Raw genomic sequence first — 17,536 nt, 5'->3', positions numbered from 1 at the left:
GGCCAACATAAAGCCTGGGGCATACGTGCGGGTGGGGCATACACTGACAACCTGGATAACCGCACCCAACTACAGAGCTGCCTGCAGCCGAGATGTGGCCAAAGTTTGGCATTAGATTATGGCTTTTGCCAGCAAAGAAAAGGCTTAGAATTCGCTTCAATTTGGGGCAAATAATTGATATCTCGATTGATTTTGGGAAACTTCTTCATTGGAAAAGTCTTCAAATATATATTTAAAACATAATCTACCCCACAGCAAGCCAACCCACAGAAGTTTTAGAACAAAAAATGGTAAAGCAGAAGGAGCGGGAGGCTGTGTATGCGCTTATACCGGAGTCGGAAATGCTCGAGCGGCACAGGCAGCATCTCAGCCGTATGCATGATGTGGCCATAAGCAGGGAATTCATAAATCGTAAGATACCGAATCCAAATCTAATCTAAATTCATTTCTTTATTGGCAGAGGCGCTCCTTCAATTCGATAAACTGGAAAAGGAACGCACACGTCAGGCGCACTGGGATCATTATGTGAACTGCGATGAGCTGCCGCGACCCTTTGATCCGGCGGAAGTGCGCACTTTCCTAGCCAAGGAACGGCACTACGAGGACATTGCCACAGACAAATCCATAGACTGGACATTGTCGGTGAATGAGCGGAGTATCTTGACTCAAAACATTTACAGAACGGATCGTACAAGCCACACGCTGAAGCAGACTTTGGCCATCAATCCGGCGGAGTACATTGAAAGGGATGTGCAGCTGTGCCTGGAGACACTGAGGAAATTGGATGGATTGCTGGACAACGATGTGGAGCTGCAGCGCATGAATGTCAAGCGGTTGGAGGATATCTTGCTGGTGGGTTTTGGCAATTCAGAGATGAGGTTAATCCTTCTGGCTCTTGCAGGTACGCGGCGATGTGGAGCGAGAGATTGTCAGCCTGTTTGATCGTTTGGCATACCGCATTTTGGGCATGCAAGGAGCACACATGGAGTGAGTTTTGTGTTCGTTCGGAGCGTAAACAGTGTTGAGTAATGTCTTCTGCAGTTCAGTTGATGGCAGAGTGGCCACGTGGAGCTACAAATGTCAGCCTTGGGCCATGGATATTTGGGGTCTGCTGGTAGCGCCCGTGCGCTTTGATCAATTGGAGTAAGTCGAGCGGGCAATCGGTTCCCTTATACTTCATTCTACTACCCAGAATTCCTGCAATGTTGGCCGAACTCCGCCTCACGGGTGTCTCCGTGCAGATGCCACTGGGCGTGCTCAAGGATTGCCTCACCCTGCGCTGCATTCACACAAAATTCGATAGCTACTCGCAGCATGCCAAGAGCTATGACACCGTGGTTACCGAGTCCACCACGTACCCCACGGCGGGCATAGTGGATATCCAGGCATCGGCGCAGAACGAGTGGCTCCTCCAGCTGGACATACAGCAGGAGATCCTGGACGAGATGATACTCAAGCGACAGCAGTACGAAGAGCTAATGGAGCTTATCGAAGAAAAGAGCCAACAGGCGGCCAAGGAGGCAAAGGCGGGTAACGAAAAGGGCGCAAAGACGGTGGTGCCCAAGGCGCCCAGGGAGCCGCCCATGGTGCCGCCGGACATGGTGCCCGATATTTACGAAGAGTTTACCAGACGTGAGGACAGTCAGTATAAAGGTTTCCTGGAGGAAGTTTACCATCCCATGACACTAAATTTGACGGAAGATGAGGTGGGTAGATGACTGATACATAAATCAAGTTCCTACTTCTGCTATTCCCTCAGATAAATCTCCGTGAATGCCTTATGCTGGGCGGCATATATTCCATTATGTTTGTGGGTCGTCCAGCTCAGACACAATTTGAGAAATTCAACATTATTCTGCACGAGGATGGGCGAGTTTTACGCTCGATGCCGGAGCTGGTGGCCGTGCTGAAGGAACCTCAAGATGAGCTCCGAGCCTCGGCTCTATCTGCGGCCAGGGGCTCACGCTTTCGCTTGACCCTGGAGAATGTCAAAAATATGAAACTGGATGAGGATGAGTTGCCGTACTTTAATGTCGTGCTGCAACTGGCACCCGAGCTGTGCCTGTGGGGCGAGCCTGTGGTGTGTCAGTATCTGACGAGCCTGGAGCGCATGGCGCATCGAACATCGGTAACATCCTTGGCTCGAATTGCCACGGAGAAACACAAAAAGGCGGCACCAAAGCGACACACACACGAAGAAGACCAAGAGGAGGATATTCCCACTGCCAATATCTTTCGACCTTCGGTGAGATCGAGCATTAGGTACAGCAAGCGGACCTCAACACTCGCTGACAAGTCTGCGGGTCTGGCGAACTTCTCGCTGAATAGAAACATCGATCATCCGCAGCTGTGGAGCTTGGAGCGGCACATAATGCCGCGCCTGCTCTCCTCGTTCAAGTTTCCCAGCGAATTTATTGCGGAACTGAAAGAGGCCTTGGAAAGGAAAAAGCAAACGCAAAAGAGAGGTCTAATCCGGCGACACAGCATCGAGCAGAAGGAACAAATGGAGCTGCCAAATGTGGACTTTGATTTCGAGTCACAGCACAATCCGGAGCGACTATTTCCCGTCTTTGATTTGGTCGAAAGTGTTGCTTATCGGAAGGGCGCCGCCTTCAAGGATAGCAAAACATTTTACAGCTTGTTGGACACAATTCAAGGCATCAAAGAGAAGTATTTGGCGCGGCAACCGATTGTAGAGCCCGGCATAAAGTCTGTCAAAAAGTCAGAGTTTATTCCAGAGGAACCGCAGCCCATTACACGTCCACCAGCGAAAACCAAAGGCCACAGACACAAGTCAAGAGCTCAACATTCACGCATGAGCCTGGGCTCGAGTCCCTCGGGCGCATCAACGACACATGAGGAATCGATGGAAAGGATGGCACCCATGAGGGAAGTCCAGCACTGGACAACAAAACACATTGCCAAGACGACATTTGATAGGGCAAAGCACACTCTGACCATTATGACGGATCGCTTGGGTGTCTTTGGCTTGGCCTACAAGCGCTACGAGCACTTTCCCTTCGGCGATTGGTCGCTGCAGCCCAATGAGGAGAAGTGAGTGGAATTATTTACCAACTATCTGCTTATACACTTCCCTTTCTCCCACACAGTCCGGATGAAATCATTCTCCAGTTGGACACATTTCATGTGCGTATTTATTTGTACATCACTGCAAAGGGTGTGAGCGGTTTTGTCACAGACTTGAGCAAGGCTTACACCGCGAAACCCGTGAAACATATTGAAATTATAGAGCCTGTTGCTGATTTTCGTGATCTGCGAGAGGTAAGCGAGAGTCCCATCCTAATTGTATGTTTTACTCCTCTATTTATGCTTCCCCTTTTGGCAGATCTTTGTGGAGAGCAACATCAACATATTTGCGGAGAACGATGCCAGTTTCTATATCGAAAGGGATTACTTTTGCATCAAGCATGTGGCTGCCGAGCAGCACATCTACGATGTGATGGCTCTGCACTGCAAGCTAATGAAATTCTATCGTTCCAGCTGGAATCCCTTGGCCGCACGTCGTGACATTGTTCTGGGCATGAAGACTGCCAAAGATCAGTCCGAACTCTCGGAGGTTACAGTGCGCATAACACCGGAGAGGACAAGCTTTGTGGAGGTGAAAGAACTCTGCTCGGATGACATTGATGTGATCAAGTTGGAGTATGAAGAAACTTGGAGAAATATTAGCGTGGGTATGGGGAACCTTTACTTAAACCTCTATTAATCTGTGTGTATTTGCAGCACTGCACGGATCTGCATCAGGCTATTTGCTCCATGAATCCCCATGCCACGGAGGTGCGGACTAAAGATCCTTTACTTTTATATTATGTTAAGCGAATGCTGAGCGAGATTCGTTTGTTGAGTTTTTCATAGGATTGTTTGGAGTTCATCGCATTTTGAGAGTTCTTTTCCATGGCAGTTTTTATAGAAAAATATATTTTGTACTTGGAAAATGAGCTTCAAAGTCTAGAAATATTTCATAATTGTCATGGAATTAAGTGCCAAGAAAACACAGAAACATTTCCACATTCAAGCACACACATAGGAGAATTCTTTAGCTAGGTTCTTGTAGGAAATACAGCCTTAACAGAATGGCCAAGCACCAACGAGATGTCAACTATAATTTGATTACCGAAGCGGAAATGCTGGAGCAGCAGGAGCGTTATCTGAGTCGCTTGCAGGATGTGGCTGCCAGCTGTGAATACGTAAAGCGTACGATCAATTTATACTTGAGTCTTGAATTTGTTTCCAGTCTTAAACCTTTGCCAGGCGCCCTCAACGACTTCAATGAACTGGAGCTGGCACGCGCCAAGAAGGAGCATTGGCATCACTACGTGAGCTGCGATGAGCTGCCCCGCCCCTACGATCCCTGCGAGATGCGCACTTTTCTCGCCAAACGGCGTCACTTTGAGGACATTGAAACGGATAAATCCATCGACTGGGCATTGTCGGTGGACGAGCGCAGTGTCCTCAATCAGAACATTTACAGAGAGGATCGCACGCGTGCAACGCTGGAGCAGAAATTGGGCATCAGTCCGGGCGTGGCATTCGACAGGGATGTGCAAATGTGCCTCGACACTCTGAAGAACATCGAACTGATGCTGGACAATCAGGCGGAGGTGGAGCGCATGAGTCTGCAGACGCAGCTGGAGGTGTTTGAGGTGCGCGGGGACATCGAAGGGGAGATTGACAGTCTGTTCGATCGTCTTACCTATCGGATACTGGGCATGCTGGCGGTGTACATGAAGTGAGTGTTAGAATTGGTTGGAAATTTGTTAATTAAAACTCGAAATTTCGTGCCAGAACCGTGGATGCCAGGGAGGCCACTTGGAGCTACAAGTGCAAGCCTTGGACCATGGATATTTGGGGACTGCTCAATGCACCCGTGCGCTTCGATCAATTTGAGTAAGTTTACCGGATGGAAAATCCACTCCTTATCTTAATTGTTCCCCCCCAGCATTCCCGCCATGCTGGCTGACATGCGTGCCACGGGTGTCATGGTGCAGATGCCGCTGAGTGTGCTCAAGGAATGCCTCACCCTGCGCTGCATTCACACGAACTTCGATAGCTACTCGCAAAAGGCCAAGAGCTATGAGCCAGTGATGCCCGAGAATGTTAGCTACCCCAACGCTGGCATTGTGGACATTGAGGCGTCGCTGGTGAGCGAGTGGCACATGCAGGTGGAAATCCAAGAGCAGGCGCTGGCAGCCATGCTGCAAAGACGAGAGCAGTACCTGGAACTGCTAGAGTTAATCCAAGAGCGCACAGAAATGGCAACCAAACGGGGGAAGGAGCAAACCCAGAGCCAGAGCAAAGGCAAACAGCCAAAGATTGTGGTGCCAAAGACACCAAAAGAGGCGCCCGAGGTGCTGCCGGGCATGTATCCCGACACGCATGAAACCTTTCTGCAGCAGGAGGAGAATCAGTACAAGGAATATCTCGATGAGGTCTATCATCCACACAAGCTGGACATGACAGCGGATGAGGTGGGTGGACGCAGCCTCTATTTCTACCTCTACTTCTGTGTTTCCTCTCTGCAGATCAATCTCAGGCAGCACATAATGCTGGGCGGCATCTATTCCATCATGTTTGTGCGTCGGCCCAGCCAAGTGCAGTTCCAAAAATTAAATTTGATTCTGCATGAGGATGGACGAGTGCTCCAAACATTGCCGGAAGTGGTGGCCGAAATGGGGCGCGGCGCGCGCTCCATGATGCCCGAGTTTCGGCGCACACAAATCACGGAGAGTCGCAGGCAGACGCCGGCCACGTCGCGCATGCGCCTGACCACAGCGTTGGATGCGCGAATGAGCAGCATTCGGCTGCAGGACAGCGAACTGCCGTACTTCAATGTCACGCTGCAGCTGCCCGTGGAGCTGTGCAGGTGGAGTGAGCCGCGGGTGTGTCAGTATGTCACGGAAATGGTGCCCATTGTGGAGGTGCCTGCCTTTGAAGTGCCGGAGGATCGGAAATCCAAGGCTCCAAGTCGATTTACAGCCATGGATAATCGTAACACAAAAGCTGAAGGTGAGACATCCAATATCTTTCGTCCCTCCCAGCTGTCCGTGCTGCGGCAAAGCAAACTTGAACGCATCTCCACGATCTACGCTCCGTTGGCCAACTTTAGCTTGGAGCGAACTTTAACACTCACTGAAATGAGGAACCTGCAGAAATACTCCCTTCCACGCATCATTTCCTCGTTCGAGCTGCCCTGGGACATGATGGACGAAGACCTGGAGCTGGAGGAGCAACAGAAATCCAAGGGAAAGGGCTTGAAAATCGCACGAAGATCCTTTGAACACGAAGCTACGGCGCGGCCCATACGGGAATTTGAATACAAAACGCAGCACAAGCCGGAGCGCATTTATCCCTTGTTCGAGAATGCTCAGCGTTTCATGTGCACGGAGGGAAAGCCCAACGATAAGACACTCCACGGGTTCCTCAACACTTTAGAGGACATCAAAACTCAATACCTGAGACGGCCACACGATCTGATGCTGCAGTGTGGAGTGCCCAAGGAGGAAGCAAAGAAAACTTCACTTGCTGCGCGATCCACAAAGCAAATGTATCGTCGAGGGACAGTAAACCAAGCAAAGAAAAGTAAAACAGCCAGCAGGGCGGAGGACATGGACTTGGGCGAGGATAGCGACAGCTCAGACAGCCTCGAAACGAAGCCAGAGGTGCCCATGAAGGAGCTGACACACTGGACTACAAAGCACATAATCAAAACCATATTCGATCGAGTGGCCAATACAATTACGTTTAGAACGGATCGCTTGGGCGTCTTTGGATTGGCATTCAAGCGCTACGAACATTTTCCCTTTCGCGATTGGTCGCTGCAGCCCAATGAGGAGAAGTAGGTGGAAATATCTACCAACTATCAGCTAATCCTTTTGCCATTTTATCCATTAGTTCCGATGAAATCATGCTCCAGCTGGACACCTACCATGTGCGAGTTTTTCTCTACATTTCAGCGCGGGGCGTGCGTGGCTATGTGACCGATTTGGGCAGCGCTTACACGGCCCATCCCGTCAAGTATCTAGAGATCGTAGAACCCATCGCCGATATGCGTGACTTACGCAAGGTAAGGCATAGCAAACCTTTAACTCTTACCTATTTATGGTTCTCTTTTTGGGCAGATATTTGTGGAGAAAAACATCAATATATTTGCGGAGAACGATGCCAGTTTCTATATCGAAAAGGGCTACTTTTGCATCAAGCATGTGGCCGCCGAGCAGCACATCTACGATGTGATGGCTCTGCACTGCAAGCTAATGAAATTCTATCGTTCCAACTGGAATCGATTGGCCAGTCGACGCGACATCATTGTGGGCATGAAGACTGCCAAGGATCAGTCCGAACTCTCGGAAGTAACGATGCGCATCACCCCAGACAGTGCGACATTTGTAAAGATTTCAGAGCTCTGTTCGGATGATATAAATGTTATTAAATTGGAGTATGAGAATACCTGGAGGAATGTGCACGTAAGTGGAGTGGCTTTTACCCTTAGAAGTAGATTAATTTGTGTACTTTTGTCAGCACTTTACGGACTTGCATCAGGCGATTTGCTCAATGAACCCCAATGCCTTGGATATGTGCAATAAGGATACGCTACTGCTGTACTACATACGTCGCATATTGGGTGAAATTCGTGTCTTGAGTTATTCCTAGTTTGAGGTACGTTTAATGAAGGTTTTAGCTTGATTGGTTATAGCACAAAGTGTGCCAAAAAACACAAAAATAAAAGAGAATTTATTTGTAGAAAAATGTTTGTCAGTTGATTAAATCACAACACAAACGACACGGGGGACAAGACACAGAAAACTAATACAAAAAATAAATAAAAGAAAACAAAAAAAACTCTAAGAAGGCTAGAGGTTGGTGGGGGCAAAGCCATGGCTAAGCGTGGCTCAAGAAGATCCAGATCCTCAAGTGGCAGCAGAACAAAGGATGAATTGCCCACGGCAGAGCTCATCTCCGAGGAGGAGTGGCTGGCGCGAGGAGCATTCCTACGTGCAGCGTTTGCAGGATATTAAAATATGCGTTGGCTTTGTACGGGGTAAGTGTGATCCCAATTGTTGCTCTTTTTGGAACAGTTTTGTTTGCCTTTGCAGACTCCATTGAGGACTACAATGAGCTGTTGCGGCAACAACTGAAAGACGAACATTGGGCACGATTTTTGGCCTGTGATGGCCTGCCACGACCCCATGGGCCCGATGAAATCCGCCGCTTTGTCTTTCAAATGCGCTGCGAGGAGGCGCAGGCCGAGCAAAATCTCATCAATTGGACGCTGTCGGTGGATGAGCGCAGCATACTCACGCAGGACATATTTCAGGAGGATCGCACACGCAAAAAGATGGAACAGGAACTACGACCGGACATTGGGAAGTTGTACGATGTGAATATTGAGCGCATTTTGGCGACCATAAAGCGGATTGATCGTGTGCAGCGCAGCGAACTGGAGTTGGCATTTCTAACGCCAGCACAAACCATCGAATTGGGCAAGGTACAGATCTTCCCTTTGTACATTTCTTTCTTTAACGTTCCTGCCCTTACAGATCCAGCACGAACTTCTGAGTGAAATTGGTTCATTTCTGGACAAGCTTACTTATCGCATTATAACCGCACCCGAAGCTTTTATGACGTGAGATTTGATTGGTTAAAATATAAATATATTCTCTCTTTATCAATGTGTTTCTGTTCACAGCAATTTGGGTTGCCATTTGGCCAGCTATTGCTATCAAAGCAGCAATTACAACTATCAGCTGTGGTGTCTGCGGGATGTGCCCATTCGCTTTCAGTTTTTGGAGTAAGTTTTTGGGCACAAAACTGCCAACAGAAACCCATCTATGGAATCTCCCTAGTCTGCCTTTGATGTCTGCCAATTTGGACTGTGTTGGCCTCAACATTCAACTGCCCTTCAGCGTGCTCTCTGACAATATGTGTGTCAGGTGTGTCCACACCCACTTTGATGCCTACTCGGAGCGTGCCAAGAGCTTTGAGATTGTGATTGACAGCGAAACGCTGCCGCATTGTGGCCTGCTGGACATAGATGATTGCATCATCGATGAATGGCTCACACAGGTGGACATACAGGAGGAGATAATCACCAAAATGGAGTCCAAAATGCAGCAATACGTGAATGTCATGGAGTGAGTTTAGACAAAGGAAAGAGTAGAGTAATTTCTAGTGGCATCTACTTGGCAGCACCATCGAAGCCAATCAGGCACCGCGTAGATCCAAGAAAAGTGAACAGAGAAATGAGCAAACCCAAGCTAAAGCAATGAAGGCGCCAAAGGAGCCGCAGAGTCTGCCCGAGGGCATGTTTCCCGATCCGTACAACATTTTTCTCGAACGCGAACACGAGGAGTACATCAAGTTCCTGGATGAAGCGTACAATCCAGCCAATAATCCAGCGATACCAGGGGAGGTGAGTGGCAGTTTCTGTTACCCCTCATTCTCCCCTCATTAAACTTTTCTTTCAGATCAACCTGCGTCGCTTTATCCTCATTGGCGGCATCTTCGCTGTGGATTTTGTGCGCAAACCCAAACACACGGCCTACGAGAAGCTGAACATTACACTCCACGAGGATGGACGCGTGCTGTATGTGGAGCAAGATAAGCTCGTGGATGAGGACTGTGAGTTGGGTTTGCTCAGCTCCAGGTCTCGTCGCGGCACCATGCGGGAGGCGCCATCCCGGCTGAGTGTTGCCCCCAGTCGCCACGAAATGCAGCGTCTGTCCGCTGCGGAAACAGCCAACGATGGAACGTTGCTGTACTTGGGCAGGCACGAGCTGCCGTATTTCTTTCTCACCTTCAAGCTGCCCAAACATCTGTGTCGCTGGGGACAGCCCAAAGTTTGCATCTTCATCGAAGAGGAGGTGGAGGAACCCGAAGAGGAATTGATATACGAGCCCGAGCCAGAGCTGAGGGGCAAGAAGAAACAAAAGGGAAACAGGCAGCATCAAAATATGAGCATAGCCAAAGCCTCCATTGATGGACGGGCGATAAATGTGGTCCAGAAATTCGATAAGGCCGGCAATCCCATCGAAGCTGTGCCGGTGGCTTATCAGCGGCCCAACCCGACGTGCATCACGCGGCAACGCCACGAATCGAACAACATTTACCGCCCCTCGCACTTTGAGTGGCTGCGCCGCAGCGCCTTTGATTTGCTGTCCGGCAGCATTGGCAGTTTCCAGCCAGCCACAGATAACTTTGAACTGTCCGGGAAGAGCCTTAACAAATTGGAGTTACACTTGGTACGACAGCAGTGTGTGCCGCGCATTATATCCTCCTTCAAGTTTCCACTGGAATTCAAGGAGGAGCGGGACAAGGCATTGGAAATCAAAAAGGCAGCTGGCAACAAGCTGCTGCGACGACACAATGAAACCGATCAGCTGGGAGCACTCGATGAGCAGCAGCCTTATCCGTTGTTCAACTACGAGGATCAATACGGTCCGGAGCGTGTCTATCCGCATTTTGACGATCCAGAGCCGTTCTACCACGAGCCACCCGACAGAGCCACAGCAGAGCAGAGAGAGGATGTGGGAAAGTCTCAAAAACATTTTGTAACGAGGCAAATAACTGCCCTGAAGGAGCCATCGCTGTACGGTTTGCTGGCCACACTGGACGACATTCAGGGCAAAGTACACGAGCAGCTTCAAGCGTACCATTCCGGAGATTAAGCAGACACGCCGCACCCACAAGGAACGCATGTCAGCGCGCAGGAGCAAGGGAACAATGAAGCAGTCGGTGGCCCACAGTCAATCTACCTTCAAGGAGGACGAATCTGAAACCAACGACGATGAGGTTTCAGTTATAAGAAAAACGGAAACGCTGAGAAAGTCACGCAAACCCGACAGCCTCGTGGCCTCCAAGGATATTCTCCCAGCACCAAAAACCCCAGAGCCTGTGGCACGCCGCAAGGTGCTCCACTGGACCACCAATCACATTTTGCACTCGAAATTTGATGTTGGAATGAGAACAATAACCATCAAAACGGATCGTTTGGGTGTGTTTGGCTTTGCCTACAATCGCTATGCGCACTTTCCCTTTCGCCATTGGTGCCTGGAGCCAAATGAGGAGAAGTATGAGGAATGCCCATAGAATTTCCCATCTGTTTACCTTCCTTTTTGCAGTCACGATGAGGTGATCTTCACGCTGGACACCTACTATGTGCGCGTGGTGCTGCACATCAGCAATGAGGGCGTTCGTGGCTATGTCATTGATCTGCCCAGGGAGTATCAGGCCAGGCCAGAGAAGTTTCTCAACATTGCGCAGCCCATCAATGATTTTGTTGAGCTGCGAAAGGTAATCCAACGACTGATCCCTAAGGAAACTCTACTGAAACTCTCTACCATATTTCCTAGCGTTTTCAAGACATGAACATCAATATATTCGCAGAGCCCGATGCCTGTTTTTACATAGAGAATGGTTACTTCTCGCAGAAACATTTAGCCGCCGAGCTGCATGTCTACAACGCCATGTCCGTGCACTGCAAATTGATGAAATTCACGCGCTCCGACTGGAATCGTTTGGCCACACGCAGGGACATTGTGCTGGGCCTGCGCAACCCAAAGGATATGGCTGAGGGTGCAGATGTGACAGCCAGGGTGACACCCGAAAGCGCCACCTTTGTGGAGATCAAAGAGCTGTGCTCGGATGATTTGAATGTATTCAAACTCGACTATCAGCAGACTTGGCGGAACGTAGGGGTGAGGCCTGCCAGAATTGCTCTTGAAGAACTTTCATTAACTCTTTTCCCTGCAGCACTATTCCGACTTGCATCAGCTCATCAACTCCATGTATCCACATGCCACAGAGCTGCGCAATCGAGATGCCAAATTGATGTATTACATACGCAAGCTGATGCAGGAGATACGACCCTTGAGCTTCGGCTAGGAGCCCCCCAACTGCACAAATGAACAAAAAATGCATAAACTTTTTAATTAGCAACAATTAAACTCAATTGACATGCAACAGTAGCTGGAGTTTGTCACACTTAACCCGCTTGGCCACGGCTGCTGTGGGGCATCAGGGTTCCCCCTAGCTCTAGGCTCTTTTAGCTACTGATTTCCCTTCCAGCTGTGCAATGCAACGTTTCCTCTTGCTGCTGGTCGCTCTGTTTCTTGTTGTCCGCGCGCAGGATAACCAAACCATCGATAGGGATGAGCTGAATAAGCTGATCTTCCCCGCATCGCAGCACTCGCGCGTCATTGGTGGCGAGTACACGACCATCGAGAAGCTCGGTGGCTATCTGGTGGCCATGCGTTACCGCAACGACTTCATTTGCGGTGGCACTCTGCTCGCCAGTCGCATAGTCCTCACCGCTGCCCACTGCTTTCTGGGACGTGAGGTTGTGCAACGTTGGGAGGTGCAGGCGGGCATCACGGCCCTCTCGGAGCACGGCCAGCGTGTGTTATTGGATGAGTTCATTACGCCCAGCAATTTCCGTGAGACGGACATGCACATGGATGTGTCCCTGGCGCGCCTGGCCCGCCCCGTTTGGGGCAAGAATATACAACACTTGAAGCTCTGTTCGACCAAAGCTCTCAATGGGCCTCATGCTAACCGTCGCGGGTTGGGGTCTAATCAATCCCAGGAGCACGGCACATCAGACACTGCTGCGAAAGGTCAATGTGCCGGTGCTAAGCAGAAAGCGTTGTCTGGAGACCTACAGATCAACAGGTGAGCTTTAAGTCTTTTCTGTTACTATTTCTAATAGAGAATTGATTTGCTTTGCAGTTAATCTAACAAACAGCATGTTTTGCGCGGGTGTTTTGGGCAAAAAGGATGCCTGCACCTTCGATTCGGGCGGTCCTTTGGTCTACAAGAAGCAAGTCTGCGGCATTGTCTCATTTGGCATTAGCTGCGCCAGTCCCAAGTATCCCGGTGTCTACACAGATGTGGGCTTTGTGCGTCCGTTTATTGAGAGGACAATGCAAACGATGATGAAGAAGTAGACTAAGATTTGCAGTCGAAATTTGCTATAAATCGCCAATATATACACCGCAGGCATATGCATCTTTGCTGTTAATTAAGACGGTGACACGCTCGAGGCATCGTTTACTTTCTATTCGTGTGTTGGCCTTAATGATGGGACAACTACTGCTGCTGCTGCTGCTGCCCCTTTTCGCAACACGCAATGCCACAGAAGACAACATTTTGGGGCGTTAATTGTTGTCATTATTTGCATCTTTCTGCAACTTTCGCGCCCTTCTGCTGCGGGGCCCGTTGCCTTTGCCGTTGCGTGCATGGCGGCAGCTCCTTGCTGATCATTGACTGATTCCATAATTGATTGGAAGACCTGAAATATTGGAAGTTGTGCGGGTCCTGGGCTGGCGCGCTGCTGCGCTGCTTTTGGCCCTTGGGGCACAATTTTAGAAACGACGCTGGACGCTTTTACTTTTGGCCTGTCTGCCATCAAAATGTAAATTAGCAGGCAGGCCATCGCATGACTGACGGCCTTTCGTCTGACCAGCACAGGGAACCAGTAGATGGAGATGGACTTGGAGCTGTAGCTGTACCCGGGTTTGTGCTGAATTAGTTTAATAATACAATTAATTGTTATTTATAGCTTCCTTTTGCGCATCGCAAATGCTGCATTTATCATCGCTGGGATCGTTTCGAAAGCCTTTTGCAGCCAGACGCTAGTTTGTGGCACGCAAGTTAAATTTTTTGGGGCAGACAGGTAGAAGTGGCCAAGCGCTGCTTAACGGTTCAACTAATGATAGAGCAGCGGCAGTCGCTGATATCGTGGGTGAGGTTTAGGCAGCAGCAAAAGAGGATATATCTGGAGGAGAGAGAGGCCTACGCATTGTCCAACATAAATATACCCGAAATGACAGTTTGCTGCCAGCCTACAGAAACCTGGTCCCTTCCCGTGGTGCGGATTCGCATTAAGTTTATTTATTTGCTTTTAAATGGCATTTTCACTTGCATATAATTCTCATTCGCGTGTAATGCGCAACAGAAACAAAGGCAAAACATAATGTAACAGCCGACCCATAACAACATGGCCAAGAGGCAGAAGCAAACAGATACAAAGATACACTTGGAGAGTCGCTTCCAGCAGCAGCAACCACACGGCGGCTCCCTGACTGCCATTTACCACTACTATTTTTAGTAGTGTCATAAATTTATGGCACATTGTGGAGACTAGCAGAGAGTCTACTCCTGCCTTGGAGCGGCTTGGCTTGGCTCGACTCACGTGGTGAACGCCAGTCTGGAGTAGCTGCAGGAAGACACTCCAGGATAGGCAGCAGGACAGCAGGACAGCAGGAGGTGGAAAATATTGGGGCCAACATGCAAAATAACATGCACACTGGCACCTACTTTAGCAATTCCAGAAAGAGATGATCATGGCAGATCGGACTGGAGTGGAACTCGAACTGGAACTGAGAGTTTTTGCCAATCAAACAAATCAAATAGGTAGAGCGGATTCGGGTTACAACACTTTTATGGTTACCATTTCGGAATTGTTAATTAAAAGATACACAGGGAGGAGGGAGGAGAGAGCGCTGAGCATTTTGGGGAATTTTCTATAGAATGCGCTCGACTTCTGTCTCGCTCTCTCTCTCTCTTTGCTGGCAAATGTTTGCCTTGAACAAACACTTGATCAATAGCGGCACACTGTCCGTGTGTGTGTGAGAGCTACACTTGTACATTTTTATGATGTTTCCCCCCTGCCCCGTGTGAGAGCATCTCGAGTGTGTGTTGTTTGCATGGCTTAAAAGCCAATAAAATTGTTGTTAATTGTTTTGGTAAATTGAAAATTAGGTTTTTGGGAAAAATCATCACAAAAGTATGCGTAGCGCGCCGCTGCTGGCTGTCCGCCACTGTCCGCTGTCCGTTGTCCGTTGTCCGCTGCCCTCTATCGCTGCCTCACGGGAAACGAGTTCGAGTTTTATGTCTTTGCTCAACGTATTAACTGTCTCCTCCCGTTCGGTGCCAGTGCCTTAATGAACTTTCTGTGTGCCGCCAGTCCAACATTCGATCGACATTAGCCCTCATTCCCTCAGCCAAAACGAGACAAATCGAATCGTTGTTGGTTTTCTTCTTATTTTGCGCTGAACTTTAATCAGCTTAAATGTAATTTAACTTATTTCTATGATTCTCTCTCTTTTTGTAACCCTCTGCCCGGTAAATCGGTTAATTAAAGTTCAACCAAAGTTTCAAAACCGATTTCATGCCGCGTTGAATCAACAAATTGTAAACTTTTCAAACTATTCATTGCTTGCCTCCCCAGGGCAGGGTACACCTCTCCTTTTTGCTCCACAAGCGGGGGGCTACCATCATTTGTACTTACTTATTGTATAGTGTAGGCAAGTAAGTGCTTGATCATGCTGATATCATCACCTGGCAAACTTTCCTTTGTGGCCCTTCAATGCAATTAGCGTGGTCCGCCAGACGCCAGGTGGTCTCCCTCTGTCTACCAATTCTCCCCCACAGTGTGACCCGCAATCTTAAATCGAAAGAAACTCACCAAGAATCTGTAAAGAAATAAAAAGACAAGAAAAATTTGTTGTATTACATTTGGGGTGCATCCGATAAAAAGAGAGTCAAAGACTTAAAACGATTTTGGCAATGCTCTTTCCCTTCCCTTATGATGCCTTTTGATTATCTTTGGGTTTATTTTGATGATGGATTTTAGTGCAACAATTCGACAGGCAAAATTATGAGCACTGGAGCGCACTTTTACTTAAAGATTTATATTTTATTGGTGCTATTTTTTGGTTTAAAATAAATCCTCTTTAAGCTGATGTACCTTTTTTTTGGGACAGTGTAGCGCAGACAAAAATCGAACTGTGTCGCTGTGTCGACAGTTATTGATCGATGATATCGCAAACACAATGTTGAAATTAATTTTCATGCGGCTCTTTCCATCGACAATCTTGTTTGTACCTTTCAATTGTACAAACTCATTGTGTTGACTTGTAATTGCCTTTTATTTTGACTACAGTCGGGAAGTCGGGACTAATGGGTAAAAGGTAAGCTTAAGCCCAGATCCCCCTGCATGCGGCATGCAGCATTCAGGGAGAGAGAGCGTTCGCTTCAGCTCAACGTTCCAATAAGTGACACTGACTAATTCGTAGCCATTAATCTTTGAGTGCTTAGCGTCAGACATGCTGGCCGGGCAGCCATCAATACGCATCAAAATCGAATGCGAATTGTGTATGTCGGGGGGTGCATGTGGGGCTCTATGCATCCACAGATTCCACTCAACTCCATGCCTCCTGCCTTGACGTATGAGGCAACTGCTGCGTCTCGGTTGGGTGTCGGTCGGTGTCTCTGATTTGCCTTCAATCCCAATACCAAACTTAACCCATGCCCATTCCCCAGTCTCCCAGTCTCCTCCAGCCTCATTCCTGTTCTCATTTCCGTGGACGTGAACGTCAATGTGGCTGTGTGGCTCTGACTGTTGCTCTCACTGTGGACGTGGTACAAGGCGTGCAATCAAGCCGTGTGTCTGGCCAGTCAACTAGTCACTCACTTCGGTTTTCTTCTGCCAGTTCCTGGCACTGCGTCAGTCCGTCAGTCAAATGCTCGCTTTAATTTCGCTCTACCCCAGACCCCTGCCTGCCCAGCCCTGCCCTGCTCTGGCATGACTACCGGGCATAATTTTTAAGCCAAACCAAAACGAAAATATGGACCCCAAAGTGGGGACTCTGAAAATGAACACATTGCCAGCTTGGCGGCTGCGCACGCGCACAGTTGTTGGCCAGAGTTGTGGCTCCACCTTCCACGATCCACGGAACGATTCAGCAAATGTTTATGCTTCATGCCAGCCAGTACCCCTTTGCTCCTTCATTCTTCATAGCGCTCTTTGGTTCGCTTTGGCCTGGCGACACTCCTAACCGCAGGGCGACTGTGCTGGGGCCCCGTTTTTCGATTAACGATGAACGAGGACGGAGGCAACTTGAGCGTGTGCCAGAGCCCAAGCCACTAGAGCTAGAGCTGCTCTGCACACAGAGAAATAGTTGAGTGCTTTCAGGAGAGTTTTTAGAGATCGAAAGATCACTTTGCTCTGCGTTTGTGCTCTACGTTTTTCGGCCAGTGCCAAGTCCGAGTGCCTGGCAACGCCTTCGGTTTACATTTTACAATCCTAACAAGGTTAGGTCGCCCGATAAACGGAGCTGCCTGGACTGGGACTGTGGCCGAAGTTGTGGCCGTGGCACATGCCTAACATGCAGCACAGAGCTATGCAAACACACACTGTGATGCCTTCCATGGCTACGAGCTGTACATACAAAATTGCATATTAAAAATGAGGAATGAGGAGCAAGCGGCAGCAGCAGGAGGAGCAGGAGAGAAGTTGGAATCGAGTCGACCGATGTCTTTTTCTGTGGCAGAACAAGGTTGCTTTTGGGGTTTGGGGTTTGGGGTATGGTCCTGCCTCTGCTGAGTCTCTGGTTAATGCAATTCAGGCGAAAGGCGCACAAAGGGACGGCGAACAAGATGCCGAGTGGCTGATTGTGCGAGCAGCGATGCCAACGTCAGCTGAGGCAGAGCCTGCCACAAACATGGAATATGACAA

The 17,536-nt window shown here is 49.0% G+C and overlaps 4 protein-coding genes across 4 annotated transcripts; all 4 read left to right on the top strand.

The window, feature by feature from the left end:
- Positions 1-254: 254 nt before the first annotated feature.
- Positions 255-3,742, top strand: LOC117894173. Its single transcript, XM_034801077.1, has 8 exons — positions 255-411; positions 461-852; positions 902-987; positions 1,042-1,143; positions 1,193-1,706; positions 1,760-3,054; positions 3,111-3,282; positions 3,347-3,742. The coding sequence occupies exons 1-8, from the start codon at positions 288-290 to the stop codon at positions 3,725-3,727; spliced, it is 3,066 nt and encodes a 1,021-aa protein (XP_034656968.1). The 5' UTR covers positions 255-287; the 3' UTR covers positions 3,728-3,742.
- Positions 3,743-4,018: 276 nt separating this feature from the next.
- LOC117894172 lies at positions 4,019-7,720 on the top strand. Its single transcript, XM_034801076.1, has 8 exons — positions 4,019-4,215; positions 4,273-4,750; positions 4,807-4,908; positions 4,961-5,489; positions 5,544-6,856; positions 6,913-7,084; positions 7,140-7,484; positions 7,540-7,720. Exons 1-8 carry the CDS (start codon positions 4,095-4,097, stop codon positions 7,669-7,671), a joined length of 3,192 nt encoding a protein of 1,063 aa, XP_034656967.1. The 5' UTR covers positions 4,019-4,094; the 3' UTR covers positions 7,672-7,720.
- Positions 7,721-7,796: 76 nt separating this feature from the next.
- Positions 7,797-11,913, top strand: LOC117894175. Its single transcript, XM_034801080.1, is given in 12 exon segments — positions 7,797-8,000; positions 8,002-8,059; positions 8,115-8,506; positions 8,559-8,644; positions 8,708-8,809; positions 8,865-9,152; positions 9,208-9,430; positions 9,486-10,679; positions 10,681-11,087; positions 11,139-11,310; positions 11,370-11,714; positions 11,770-11,913. Coding segments are annotated over 12 exon segments (3,504 nt in total). The 5' UTR covers positions 7,797-7,895; the 3' UTR covers positions 11,902-11,913.
- Positions 11,914-12,076: 163 nt separating this feature from the next.
- LOC117894174 (seminase-like) lies at positions 12,077-13,055 on the top strand. Its single transcript, XM_034801078.1, has 2 exons — positions 12,077-12,687; positions 12,745-13,055. Exons 1-2 carry the CDS (start codon positions 12,092-12,094, stop codon positions 12,746-12,748), a joined length of 600 nt encoding a protein of 199 aa, XP_034656969.1. The 5' UTR covers positions 12,077-12,091; the 3' UTR covers positions 12,749-13,055.
- The last annotated feature ends 4,481 nt before the right edge of the window (positions 13,056-17,536 follow it).

This window comes from Drosophila subobscura, chromosome J (genome assembly GCF_008121235.1).
Source record: "Drosophila subobscura isolate 14011-0131.10 chromosome J, UCBerk_Dsub_1.0, whole genome shotgun sequence".
Classification (NCBI taxonomy): Eukaryota; Metazoa; Arthropoda; class Insecta; order Diptera; family Drosophilidae; genus Drosophila; species Drosophila subobscura.
This window is presented reverse-complemented; position numbering and strand designations above follow the sequence as displayed.